The 13,119-nt window shown below is 54.3% G+C and overlaps 5 protein-coding genes across 5 annotated transcripts; 3 read left to right on the top strand and 2 right to left on the bottom strand.

The window, feature by feature from the left end:
• Positions 1–58: 58 nt before the first annotated feature.
• Positions 59–1,651, top strand: PV07_12008 (allantoicase). Its single transcript, XM_016399493.1, has one exon. It carries the CDS (start codon positions 378–380, stop codon positions 1,563–1,565), a length of 1,188 nt encoding a protein of 395 aa, XP_016244055.1. The 5' UTR covers positions 59–377; the 3' UTR covers positions 1,566–1,651.
• A 222-nt stretch (positions 1,652–1,873) lies between these two features.
• Positions 1,874–4,526, top strand: PV07_12007 (acetolactate synthase, large subunit, biosynthetic type). The gene is made up of 3 exons (XM_016399492.1): positions 1,874–2,210; positions 2,273–4,131; positions 4,204–4,526. Exons 1-3 carry the CDS (start codon positions 2,005–2,007, stop codon positions 4,251–4,253), a joined length of 2,115 nt encoding a protein of 704 aa, XP_016244054.1. The 5' UTR covers positions 1,874–2,004; the 3' UTR covers positions 4,254–4,526.
• On the bottom strand, positions 4,426–6,293 carry PV07_12006 (riboflavin synthase, alpha subunit). Its single transcript, XM_016399491.1, has one exon. It carries the CDS (start codon positions 6,075–6,077, stop codon positions 5,340–5,342), a length of 738 nt encoding a protein of 245 aa, XP_016244053.1. The 5' UTR covers positions 6,078–6,293; the 3' UTR covers positions 4,426–5,339.
• Positions 6,294–7,081: 788 nt separating this feature from the next.
• On the bottom strand, positions 7,082–9,272 carry PV07_12005 (uncharacterized protein; the record flags this gene model as incomplete). The annotated part of the gene is made up of 7 exons (XM_016399490.1): positions 7,082–7,251; positions 7,312–7,545; positions 7,602–7,814; positions 7,882–8,049; positions 8,122–8,271; positions 8,327–8,742; positions 8,809–9,272. The coding sequence occupies 7 exons, from the start codon at positions 9,270–9,272 to the stop codon at positions 7,190–7,192; spliced, it is 1,707 nt and encodes a 568-aa protein (XP_016244052.1). The 3' UTR covers positions 7,082–7,189.
• A 914-nt stretch (positions 9,273–10,186) lies between these two features.
• On the top strand, positions 10,187–12,499 carry PV07_12004 (phosphate:H+ symporter; the record flags this gene model as incomplete). The annotated part of the gene is made up of 3 exons (XM_016399489.1): positions 10,187–10,243; positions 10,592–11,777; positions 11,832–12,499. 3 exons carry the CDS (start codon positions 10,187–10,189, stop codon positions 12,497–12,499), a joined length of 1,911 nt encoding a protein of 636 aa, XP_016244051.1.
• Between the last annotated feature and the right edge of the window lie 620 nt (positions 12,500–13,119).

Raw genomic sequence — 13,119 nt, 5'->3', positions numbered from 1 at the left:
TTTTGGACGAAGGAGACGAGGAGGGAACATTTTCCCTGCTCGACCTTCTCCATCGGCGTCCTCCGCCATCCGCGTTTCGCACTGTCGTTTGTATCGAGTAAACACATTGATTTGTTGATTTGGAGACACACATTGCGGACCTGCATAAAACCTTCAGCATTTTTCTTTCGACATTCTTGTCGCCTTTGCCTTTGCAGACTCACTACTCTGAAGATTAGCTGCCAGCAGTCGCCCAAGGTTATCCTCTGCAACTGCAATTCTAACATCTGCTTATTTCCAGATATACCTTGAATACTTTCACAAGGAATTCACTCTGCTCTAATCGACCCAGACTGCGCTTCCTACAGATTCCAGCCACTCCCACGATCCAGCCAGCCATGGAAGTCAATATCCAACCGCAGGCTCTCTCGGACACCATCGTCGACAAGGCCCTTGCGTCAAGCACCAAGTCAACTTCCAGTATCACCGTGACGCCCATCCCCGCCGTGCTGATCGACACGACCTTCTCATCTTCAACTAACTTGTCCACCACCGTCCTCGGCGCATCCATTGTGTCTTTCTCGGACGAATACTTCGCTGCCGCCTCCAACCTCCTCACCCCCACGCCTCCCATTCGAAAACCGGGTGTGTTTGTACATACTGGGGCGTGGTATGACGGATGGGAAACGAGGAGGCATAACCCCAAGGAATATGACTGGGTGGTGATCAAACTCGGTTGTGTGGCACAGATCGAGGCCGTGGAAGTGGACACGAGTTACTTCAACGGGAACGAGGCTCCCCTCGCTGGACTGGACGGAGTTGCCTTTTCGAGTGACGAGGACGATAGTGAGGTCGCAAAGGAAGGCTATGCTGGATGGACTGAAGTTCTGCCCCCGCAGAAGTGTGGACCCTCGCAACGACAGGCATGGAAGGTATCTGGTCCTGGTGTGCAGGGGAAGCAGTTCACCCATTTGAGGTTAAAGCAGTACCCAGACGGAGGGATTGCCAGGTTGAGGGTCTATGGGACAGTGGTCCCCCCGTCGTTACCGGCGAGTGTAACCTCGGGAAAGGAGGAGAGGCCCCTGGAGGACCTAGCCAGTGCGCTCAACGGCGGTGTCGCCATTGAGTGCTCAGATCAGCATTTCGGCGGCAAGAACTATCTACTCCTACCCGGCAGAGGGAAGGATATGGGAGACGGATGGGAGACGGCCAGAAGCAGGGTCAAGGGCCACACAGACTGGGTGATTGTTCGCCTGGGGTTGAAGGGCAGGAAGATCGAGAAAGTCATTGTCGACACCAAAGACTTTAGGGGGAACTTCCCCCGGGCTGTGAAGGTCGAGGGCTGGGCCATGGAAGTGGCCAAGGCGGCCCTGGGCACCGAGGCGGACCCCAAGCATGACGCGACGGGCTGGACGGCACTGATTAAGGGAGAGCAGCCTTGCCAAGCGGATACAGAGCATGGTTTCGAGGGTGAGCAGCTGGTGGTTTCTGAGCCTCCGGAAGGCCACGTGTGGACGCATGTTAAGATGACCATTATCCCTGATGGCGGCGTTAAGAGACTGAGGATATTTGGGAGGAGGGCGTGATGATGCTTGACCCGGTGTATACCTACTAGGTATACAAGGTATCGACAAGTAGTACATGTACAGACATCTCACCACTGTTTGTCGCCCATGTTCCGCTCCGCCGCCCGAATCTCGTGAGCGGTAGCAAACGGTCGCCTCGTGATTGGTTGTTGCCCAACGAGTCTCGATTCGCCTGGTGGATGCCAAGACCGACATCGGCCCCGCACCCAGCAGCGTGATTGGCCGCTCACCCTTCTCCGCAAAACTGGAAGGCAAAATTCGCAGATTAGGATGCCACTCGCTTCTCCTCCATGCCACTCCCACTTCCGCACCTCCAGCGACACACAACTGCCACCACCCACTGACTCATAATTCTCTTCGTTTCTTACCCATAGCTTTCTTAACCCCCCTTCACCCTCTTTCTGGCCGTCACGGTTGGACCTTATCCTACCAGGCAATCATGGCGACCAAAATGACGGCCATACGGCCCGGCTCCAGTGCTATTCGCTCTTTGTCCAGAAGAAGACCTTCGTGTTCCCAGCCCTTCTCCTCCACTGCCCCGGCAGCTGCACTGTCGCCCTACCGAAAGTCCCAGAAATCCTCCCCCCAGAGATCCTCGCCCGAACAGTCAAGAAGACCTGCGACGACAGCGGCCGCTCCAGCACCGTGAGTCAATGTGCACCGAGAAGAAAAGTTCTCATGGATCGTGCGTGCTGACCTCGTGCTAGAACTACTCGACCGATCCCCAGTCCCGCCTTCAACAACGACTTCCGCCGAAATGAGCCCTCACCTTTGGTCAACAGGCAAATGCCTGAGCTCGACGATTCGTTTGTGGGGCTCAGCGGAGGAGAAATCTTCCACGAGATGATGCTGCGACAGGGTGTCAAACACATTTTCGGCTACCCTGGTGGTGCCATTCTTCCAGTGTTCGATGCCATCTACAACTCAAAACACTTTGACTTTGTTCTGCCCAAACATGAACAAGGAGCGGGCCATATGGCAGAGGGGTATGCCAGAGTGTCCGGGAAACCTGGCGTCGTCCTTGTGACTTCGGGTCCCGGCGCCACAAATGTGGTAACCCCGATGCAAGATGCGCTCTCGGATGGAACGCCCATGGTCGTATTCTGCGGCCAGGTACCCACCACCGCTATCGGCACCGATGCTTTCCAAGAAGCTGATGTGGTTGGAATTTCAAGAGCCTGCACCAAGTGGAATGTTATGGTCAAGAGCGTGGCGGAACTGCCCAAGAGAATAAAGGAAGCTTTTGAGATCGCCACTTCGGGACGACCTGGTCCCGTCCTTGTTGATTTACCCAAAGATGTCACGGCCGGCATTCTACGGAGACCCATCCCCATGCAATCGACCCTGCCCTCACATCCTTCCGCCGCAACCCTGGCTGCGAGAGAGCTTTCTCGGAGACAGTTGGAGGGCACCATTTCACGTGTGGCCGATCTTATCAATATCGCCAAGAAGCCACTGATATATGCTGGCCAAGGTATCTTGGGCTCTCCCGACGGCCCCAAACTCCTGAAAGAATTGGCCGACAAGGCCTGTATCCCCGTAACGACGACCTTACAAGGTCTCGGAGGGTTTGATGAGCTTGACCCCAAGTCCTTACACATGCTCGGTATGCACGGAGCCGCCTATGCCAATATGGCAATGCAAGAAACCGACCTCATCATTGCCCTTGGCGCTCGGTTTGACGACCGAGTAACCCTCAACATCGCAAAATTCGCGCCAGAAGCGAAAAGAGCCGCGGCAGAGAAACGAGGAGGTATTGTGCACTTTGAGATCATGCCCAAGAACATCAACAAGGTCGTGCAAGCGACTGAAGCTGTCGAAGGTGATGTGACGACTAACCTGGCCGACCTGGTACCCAAAGTCAAGTCCGTCAAGGAACGGCCCGAGTGGTTTGCGCAAATCAACGACTGGAAGAAGCGATTCCCATTGAGTGCCTACGAAAAGGAGACCCCCGACGGACTGATCAAGCCGCAATCATTGATTGAAAAGCTGTCAGACATGACCTCCCATATGAAGGAGCGGACCATTATCGCTACAGGCGTCGGTCAACATCAAATGTGGGCCGCCCAGCATTTCCGATGGCGACATCCTCGGTCCATGGTCACATCAGGGGGCCTTGGTACGATGGGTTACGGCCTCCCGGCCGCCATTGGGGCGAAGGTTGCAGCCCCGGACGCCCTCGTTGTCGACATTGACGGTGACGCCTCTTTCAACATGACCCTGACAGAGCTCAGCACAGCGAGTCAATTCCAGATCGGCGTCAAAGTTATCGTCTTGAACAACGAGGAACAAGGCATGGTCACGCAGTGGCAGAGTCTCTTCTATGAAGATAGATTCGCGCATACACATCAAAAGAATCCCGACTTTGTGAAACTCGCAGAAGCCATGGGTGTACCGGCGCGGAGATGCTTGAAGCCCGCTGATGTGGAGGAGAGTTTACGGTGGTTGATCGAGGGCAGCGGCGAGGGCCCGGCGCTCTTGGAGGTCGTTACCGACAAGAAGGTGCCCGTGCTGCCGATGGTGCCGGCAGGCAAGGCTCTGCACGAGTTTTTGGTTTACGACGAAGGTATGTTTTTGCTGCCCCTCCCCCCTCCAAGAAGTTTTGACGCGTTTCTTCTGAGCTAACTTTCTGGTACAGCGAAAGAAAAGGAGCGGAGAGCCATCATGAAGCAACGGTCTGGCCATTGAGCTCGTGCACGAAAGGGGAGAGAGAGTGTGTGTTGGATTGTAACTGGTAGGGGATGACACAAAAATTCGACGATCTTCCGGAACTCATCAAAAGTTGCTTTCCAAAACCCCAAAAAGAGTCGCATTCAATATGAAGACAGACAAAACCATATGGGCGATTGCAATCTGTACAGGCGAACATACGCATTTTCTGGGGCGAACGCCTTTCAAAAAAGGAAAGCCCCCAAACCAAAAGGCTTTTCCAAAATCTGAAATCTATTCAATTTTTACCTGCTCTGACGTCCTCTGGCATGCTCTGATTTGCTCTCGCTTGACGTGACCTAGACCGCATCGACTTGACGATCACTCCTTTGTACCTCTCCGAGAAGTGCTCTTACGAGTAGACTCTATGGACCGGGGGTAGGTTGTAACACGGAAAAAGAGACACAAGGGCATCTTCAGTTCATCTCGTTACAGATCACGGATCAAGCGCCGGCTCTAAGCTCAAGGTCCTGCTCCTGCTCCTGCTCCTGCCTGCCCTTTTCCCCCTTCTTGTCGCTTGTGCTGTCCCTTGCTGGAGGATTGTGTGAGTGGGGATATACAGTAAGTGGACCGGCGTGAACGGGATCCGGGTCGTGGTCGTGGTCGTGGTTGTGATGAGAGTGTGGTATTGATTGAATCGACAGCAAGCCTCTTGCTCCTTTTGCTGCTGGATGGATCATGATTAGGACGGTGATGATGGAAATCCTATCTTTTTATTTTTGGCAAAAGTGGATTCGTCAAGAGTCTCGCATGTGCCCCCCTTGCAAGGACCGTATCTTGGATACACGAGACTTGTCCTTGATTGATGGATTCGTCTGCCGTCGATGGTACATGAACATAAACCCGTGAGGACGGCTCTAGGCTGGTGGTCGATGAGAAGGGAACTTCACGTTTCTTGGACGAGATCAGAGCTTGTTCTTACGCTCTTGGACAAGATCGTTGCTCAGTGTTTGTCTCTAGGATGCTGCTGCGGAGGTATGATCTCCGACAAGCCTTCCCGGCCCCGGCGCTCGCAACATCGACCGAGGTATCAACGATCGAACCCACAAGGCAACTGCCAGACTCCTACCGTTGTTGCACCGTCTGCAGCTTCTCGTCGACCAGCCGGCCCACAATCTTCTCCAGCATGGCCGGGACGCCGCCTTGTTCCCGGCCGGCCACGCCCTCGAGGTACCCGACGACGCTCTTCTCGACGAGCTTGCCGACAATGTCGATCTCGACGTTGACCTCCTCGCCGGGCCCCTTGGCGGCCATGACGACGCGCTCCTGCGTGTACGCGATCAGCATGACCTCGAACCAGCCGTGGCGATCGTCGACGTTGGTGACGGTCAGACTGGCGCCGTCGAGGGTGATGTAGCCCTTCTCCACGATGTAGCGCAGCACGGCGCGCTCGCGCGGGGCCAGGCGGAAGGTCAGCGCGTTGCCGTCGGGCGTCACGCTCGCGATCGTCGCCACCGTGTCCACGTGGCCCTGCACAAAGTGGCCGCCCATGCGCGTCGCCGCGCTCACCGCCCGCTCCAGGTTGACCTTGCCGCCTTCGCGCAGCGAGCCCAGGTTCGTGCGCCGCAGCGTCTCCGGCGCCACCCCGACCTTGAACGCCGCGTACGGCGCCGCCGCCGGCTCCAGTTCCGTCACCGTCAGGCACGTGCCGTTGACGCAGATCGAGTCGCCCAGCGCCGCGTCCGTCAGGATCGTCGCGCAGTCCGAGATCGTCAGCGAGGTGCCGTTGCCGCCCGACGTCGACGGGTCCAGCGCCACCAGCGAGGTGACGGTGCCGACCGTTTCGACAAGGCCGGTGAACATGTTTGCTTCGCGTGGGCGGGAGGAGGGGGCAGCGAGAGATGTCTAACGCGCGGGTTGGGCGGAGTATGGGTATGCGTCTACAATTCCCTTGCTCTTTTCTTCCCAGAGACGGCGAAGAGTATTCGGTGGAGAGTCACGTATGTAGTTTCCGGGCTCAAAAATCAGTCCGCAGTTGTGGTGAGTCTCTCAGAGGGGTGTCCAATTGGTAAGCATGGCGGGACGAGGTGAAGGGACTGTCGATGATGCGAGATTTTACTTTTTCTCGTTTCCCCCGCGGCCCCGCATCGGCCGCTGCAGCCTCGCGTGCCTCTCCGCCTCGGGCAACCGCTCGACTGCGTTGTGACAAGGCTGGAAACTTACACCCTCATTGAAGGTCTATGGAAAACTCTCCTTCTGTAAACTCAAACAGTAGCCAATTATCATGAAAATCTCTAACACAGCGGATCTCAAAACTAGCTCCTCCGCTACGTTTTCCAGGGGTATCACATTACCAAACTCCAAGCTCGCTGAAACAACAGCTCATTTCACAATCGTCGATGTTCTGTACACCCTCCTCAGGCGTCCCAGCATTTGCCGGTTTATCTGGTCATTTCTTACGTTGAAGGCTGTTGCTTCCTTCTTCCTTTCTTCCCACCATCCCAGAATTCTGGTGGCTCTGGTGGGTGTCCCGTCACTGATACGGTCGTGAGATTACTTTGCCTCGCACAGGTACATGCAGAGCGCTATGCTTGGCTACCTGGCCGGGGTCGAATACTCTGCGCGGTTGGCGTAGTGGTCGCGTTGCTGCCCCATACTCAGGCACTTGCAAATGCTCGGAGGGGGATGCTGTGCTTTTGAATCCCGACGCAGGTATGTGTTGGCATGTGGTTTACAATGGAGACTTCGTCCAGCCATGGGACGCCATTGTCAAAACCATTGTTGGCTTTCTTGTGCGATGGCCGAGTCTGGACGACAGGAAGCAGAGTCCCGGTCTCCCTTGCGTGCGATGACAGATCAATGGTTTCGTGGATGTGCCCACACAAGAGGAGTGGCCGGGGAAAATCTGAATCCATGAGCTAGGAACTCCGCTTGGGCCAGGGCCACTTCAAGCTTGTGTTGCTGTCCATTCGTGCTCAACCGCTCTTCTTCCTGCTTGGCCGACAGCTCAGAGCAAGTTGGAGGAGGCTATCACGGTCTATTGACACGATAGTCAGTGACTGGAATGATGGACATGAGCACCGCAATCGACCCCTACCTTCTTGGTGTCTGAAGTAGATCTCTGCCTTGTCTAGGTACGGAAGGCTTCGATCCCACGAGAACCGTCTAGTCAACGATTTGGCCGGTCCTAGGGTCGAGTCCGAGTTCAAGGTCGACGTGGATGCTCGTCTCTCTGATTCCATCTCGTCAATTTGAGCATGGATACCTGTCAACAAAAGAGTTGACTTCCGCCCTGTCCCCTTGCTTTCAATCTTGATGCTGTCTTGACATACTGTGGCATGGGTGTCAGTAGGATGGACTACCATCAGAGCACAGGTGGACACTGACGGTTGAATTCCATGTACTTCTTCCGTCGCTTCCCCCTTTCCTGGATCAGATGCACCATAAAGCGCATCTCCGATCCCATCTCCCAGACCCGCACATTCTCGAGGCCGACCAGGCGGTCATCATCTCTGCCTCTGTGCGGGCGACAGATCTCAGTCACAGGTAGCAGGAGTCGAAGCCTGGACCCGTAGACTATCTCCTGGAATTGTTCACAGTCTATACCAAGAGATCAATAAGGTCCAAATCCACCTGTGCCAGATGCTCTGCCAGTATACAAACTCACCAAGGACGCTCTTGAACTTGTACTGGACCCAGGTGGTCGGAATTCGTGGGTGATCCCTTCTTTGACCCTGCTGGATTGTGAAGAAGGTCAAACCCTCGCCTTGCTCGACCACGGCCACGAATTCATCGCCATTGATTGAGTAGGGAATAATGTACTCCCAAGTAGGCACTAGGGAGTGAAGATAGAGACTCGTCAGGTCTAAAGACTTGGGTGTCTGTCAGAAAGGGAACGGAATCGTACCTCGTTGCCTGAACCGGATGGTTCTCTTGTCATTCAAGGTCCAAATATCCTCCACCGCAGCGCCATTCTTTACAAGCAGCACTCTTCCCGAGTCACTGGCCTCTATCATGACTCCGTCTGGAGCCCCAGGCTTTCTCCAGACAAAGTGAACTGACTCAACACGTCTGGGAGCAGATCAGCAATAGCCCTTCACAGCCCCACAGACTAGGATTGAGATACATTTCAGTAAAGTTGGCATTAGCAGTAAGCTTGTCAACAAATTCTTTCTGTTCCTTGACGGACGCGAGCTTGACGTGGCGGTACTGATCGCCAGGGGTGACTCCCGGAAAACTCTCGGGCAATTGCAACTGGTCACCAATGTCTTGTCCAAAATCGCAATCATCAATGTCGAATGTTGGATCTGGCAGCCGCAGAGGAGCCATGGACTGAGTTTGCGTATTTGATGAAAGTTCTGGGGAGTTAACCTGACTTCCAGAACCCCTGGCCGTAATCGACGGAGACGTCGGGTTGGGCGATGGACCAAAGGGACTTGACAGGGGGGTTAGATTTGGGCTTGACATTGCAAAGGCGACCATGTCTTGTAAGTTGCTGACTTGAACTGAAAGCTGACCAACTTGTTCACTGCATCAAGGTTGTATCAGCTCCCTGAATGGATTCCCCCTTCAAGCTCGGCCGGCCACAACTTACGAGAGCAGTCCGTTTTCCAGCCAGCTCAGTATCTGAATATGTCGCGACAGCTCTCGTCGAAGGTTCTCGACCACAACATCCTTTGTGGTCCATTCGATCGAATGGTAAACGGTCTTGAAGGCTTCGATCCATTGATTCCAGGCGGCATCGGCGCCTGTGGCGGTGCCCTTCTTGGTCACAATGTGCTCATACTTTGTCGCGATCCTTCTCAATTTCCTGGTCGTCTCCGCACACTGTTCGAGCATGCTCTGAATGTTGCTCTTCACGTCGGCATGGTCTTTCAGAATCGCGCCATGCCGGCGAAGCCTGCTTGCGGCGTCCCCCACACATGCTTGGTATCGGTCTGTCTCGCGGATGAAGAGTCTGATCTCTTCCGGCGCATGTGTAGCGGCATGCAATGTTTTTGCCGCCTGTGTGGTGACCTGAACTAAAGCGATAACATCTCCCACTCCGTTAATAGCCATAGGACAACTACAAGGAAGCAAGGTCACCAAGCAGAAGCAATCAACTCTGGAAATGTCCCCTCAAAAAGCCAATGCCGTCAACTGAACATAGCGAGCCCCCATGGACCAACAGGCCCCGGGAGGTAGAGTCATCAGCGTGGCCATTGTCAGCGGGTTGGGCGAGGTTCGTCGGCAGCTTCCGCGCGTGGCAGAGGATCCTTGCCTGAGCCTCGAATTTGTCGACGTGTGCATCTTCGACCAAGTCATACAAATCGGGCCAATTGGAATCAGAACGCCGGAAACGTGGGCACCAAGTGCGCCTCGCTACCAGGACCCCGCGCTAGCTTCAATCAGGAGATAGCAACGTGCAAGGGTGTGAGACAGGGCAACGGCTGTGTTGTCTTTATGGCTCAAGTTGGAACGGCCTGGTTGAGAGGGAATCTTGGTTCCGGTCATTTGGCGGTGCGCGATATGGAGCTCGGGCGTTGAGCTGGCCCAATGGCCCAATGGTACCTCCAACAGCAGGGCAACCGGGCGCGTACACACCGCAGGGTTCAGGGGCTCACCGGCTTTCGCATAAGGCTGGCTAGTTGAACTGCTAGAGCTTGTAGCCTGTACTCGTATGCTGCGCCCCATGGCGGCCCCTGGTCGTTGAATGTGGAAGCGAAGGCAATAACAACCATCCCTATTCTAGAGGAACCTCTGCGGTTGGGCTATTAGCAAGGCGAACCCAGCACGATTGAGTGATTTTGTAGCCTGCGCACATCCATGGACTCTAGTTCCTGGTTCCAAATTAAACAGTAACACTATCTTCCATTCGACTCTTGTCAGCCCGGTGCAGTGGGTGAACGCGAATTTGCTGCCCACGGTCCCTCAGCCTGATGTCGTCAGATTTGTGAAGAAACCAGAGCTTGACAGCCCGACAAACAGCCATCATGGTGAAGAGGCATAAAGCCTTTCGAGACTTGGAGGATGAGTACAAGCATATCCAGGTAAGTGGAGCGTGTGAAGTTGCGCGATACGCGGTGTGCATTTTGACGCTGATTGATATTGCAAAAGGATCCTACCCTTCGTCGTCGTCTCATTTTGCGGGATATCAATGAACGATCTTTCAGCCGTGCTCATGTTCGAGCGATCCTGGTGGCGGGGACTGGCTTCCTGACTGATAGTTATGATGTCTGTGATCTCTCGAGGGGACTGCTTCGTTCGACGATGCTGACGACTCCGCCAGATTTTTGCCATCAATCTGGTATCTGACATGATGTAAAAACCTCTTCTCTCCTTTCTTCTGTGACGAAGCCCTTGTCGCAAGGCTCTTTATCATCTGCATGCGCTAATAGATATTGGAAAGTGGGTTTTGTTACTTCCCGGAGCATGGGAACAAGATCCCCCAGGTCGACGATACCTTGATCAAGGTCATGACATCTGTCGGCACCGTTATCGGGCAGTTGTTCTTCGGTTTCCTTGCTGACAGGGTGGGAAGAAAGCGTATGTATGGGTATGAGTTGCTAATCATCGGACTGGCAACTCTGGGCCAATGCATCACGGGTCCTTCGTCAGCAATCGGCATAACAGGGCTGTTGGTGTTTTGGAGAATTCTCATGGGTATCGGTATCGGGGGCGATTACCCTCTTGCAAACATCATCACTTCGGAGTTTGCGTCGACCAAATGGAGAGGCACAATGGTTGCTGCCGTGTTCTCGACCCAGGCTCTTGGTCAGTTCATCGCCAGTCTGGTTGCCACGATCGTGATTGCAGCATTCAAAGACCAGATTGACAACGACAAAAATGTCTGTCAGGACAGTGCCTGCACTCAAACCCCTGCTGCACAACTGGCCGTGGACAGAATGTGGCGGATCATCATCGGGGTCGGTGCCGTTCCTGCGGCATTCGCACTGTATTATCGACTGACCATCCCTGAAACCCCTCGATACACCTTTGACGTGAATCGTGATGTGGAGCAGGGCTTTGCCGACTACAAAGGGTGGATTCAAAACACGATTGGTCCCAGAACTGGACAAGGAGAAGTCGAGGATGAGAGAAGGGAGATTCGCGCCGGCTTGAGACCCGGTGAGACTCTGGGCGGCCTTGATGCTGCCGTTGTACCACAGTCTTCATGGAGCGACTTCAGGCGATACTTCCGACAAGGCTTCAATGGCTGGATTCTCCTTGGGACCTGCGGATCGTGGTTCTTCTTGGATGTGGCTTATTATGCCCTGGCTTTGAATAACACCATCTTCCTCCAGAAAATGGGGTTCGGGTCCGTCCACAACAGCGACCCTACAAGATTATACACGATCCTCCGCAACGGCGCGGTCGGCAATTTGGTCCTGGTGGTTGCCGGCGCTATACCTGGCTCCATCTGTGCAATCCTGCTCGTGGACAGAATCGGACGCAAATCGATCCAGGTGGGAGGATTCGCCATGATCACCATCCTCCTTCTGATTCTGGGGAGCTCTTTCGAGAGCATGTCCGACGCTTCACGGGTGGCTGTGTTTGTCCTGATCCTGTTCTTTGTCAATTTTGGTAAGTGATGGTCTCGAAACCCACACTGCACCCTTGATTGATATTTTTGAGCAGGTCCTAATTCGACGACCTTTATTGTCCCTGGTGAGTGCTTTCCTACGAGATACAGGAGCACTTGCCACGGACTGGCCGCAGCCTCTGGAAAAGTCGGTGCAGTTCTCGCCCAGGCGCTGACGGGGCCATTGCGAGGCATCGGATTTGAAAAGGGCGAGACCGACGCTTCACCATGGCTCCCCCACGTCATTCAGATACTTGGGGCTTTTGCACTGTTGGGTTTGCTCTGCTCCTTCCTGATCCCGGAAACGATGGGGCGGTCGCTTGAGAAGCTGGCCGGTGAGGAGCCCAGAGCACTGGAAGGCGAAGAAGCGAGCGACCACGACGAAGACCACCATCCAAAGTCGCGAATGGGGTTGATGTGGGTTTCTTGCACGCCTGTGGTGTTATTTCAGTGGCTTTTCCCCACGCGCAACCGCAGCGCTGAATATGATGACATTGACGGGGGCGAAGGAACGCTCTCTGGAGAGCGGATATCGTTGTCAAGGATGGGCGCTGGTAAAGAAGAGTCCCCCACAAAGCCAATCATTCTCAGAGGAGATCCGCCGGAGCAACAGGATGACGGAGGACTGAAGATACTTGAGACCGAGATTGACAGATTATCCGGGGAAAGCTCTGACCGAAGAGTCCATGATGATGATGACGATGATATCCAGCGGATCGCTTGAAAGACCAACCGCGTACCTTATACTTGGGATTGTTTTGGTCCTAGGGGATGTCTTGAATAATATTATAATCCAAGAGTTAATTCCGCTGACCCGACCTGGATATCGAAGCAAGCGCCGGCTGTAGCGGAGCGAGTGGCCTTTGGCCTCCTCTCAGACTTATCCATGAACAAACCTCGACAGCCCGGAATGATGGCAGCAGTTATCCCAATGTCCAGCTCGGCCACCATGAGGTTCAACTTCACCTCAAATATAGTGTAGTGTGCCGTCTTGGAAATAGCCCAGCATTCCCGCAGTATTGTAAAGTTGCTACAACGGTAAGTGGCTTCCATAAGACATCGCAAAGACAGATTTCTAGAATGGGGGGATGAAAAAACACGGTTATGAATCAAGCTGGAGGGCGCGAAGATCCGTTTGGGGAGCCTATGCTAAGTGCCGTATCTGAACAGTGAACATAACCGGATAGACCGTATCCAACTTCAGTCGTAGGATCGCCTCCTCATGTCTCCCTTCTCATCCCAGCACAGCAAAATTCAAGGCATGGAAAGAACGGCCTGGTCCAGTCAGTGATCAAATAAATCTCGTTAATCAAAGTTCTGATTCAGCCTTCGGGCAAGGACAGA

The sequence above is a fragment of the Cladophialophora immunda genome (genome assembly GCF_000835495.1).
Source record: "Cladophialophora immunda strain CBS 83496 unplaced genomic scaffold supercont1.7, whole genome shotgun sequence".
Lineage (NCBI taxonomy): Eukaryota > Fungi > Ascomycota > Eurotiomycetes > Chaetothyriales > Herpotrichiellaceae > Cladophialophora > Cladophialophora immunda.
This window is presented reverse-complemented; position numbering and strand designations above follow the sequence as displayed.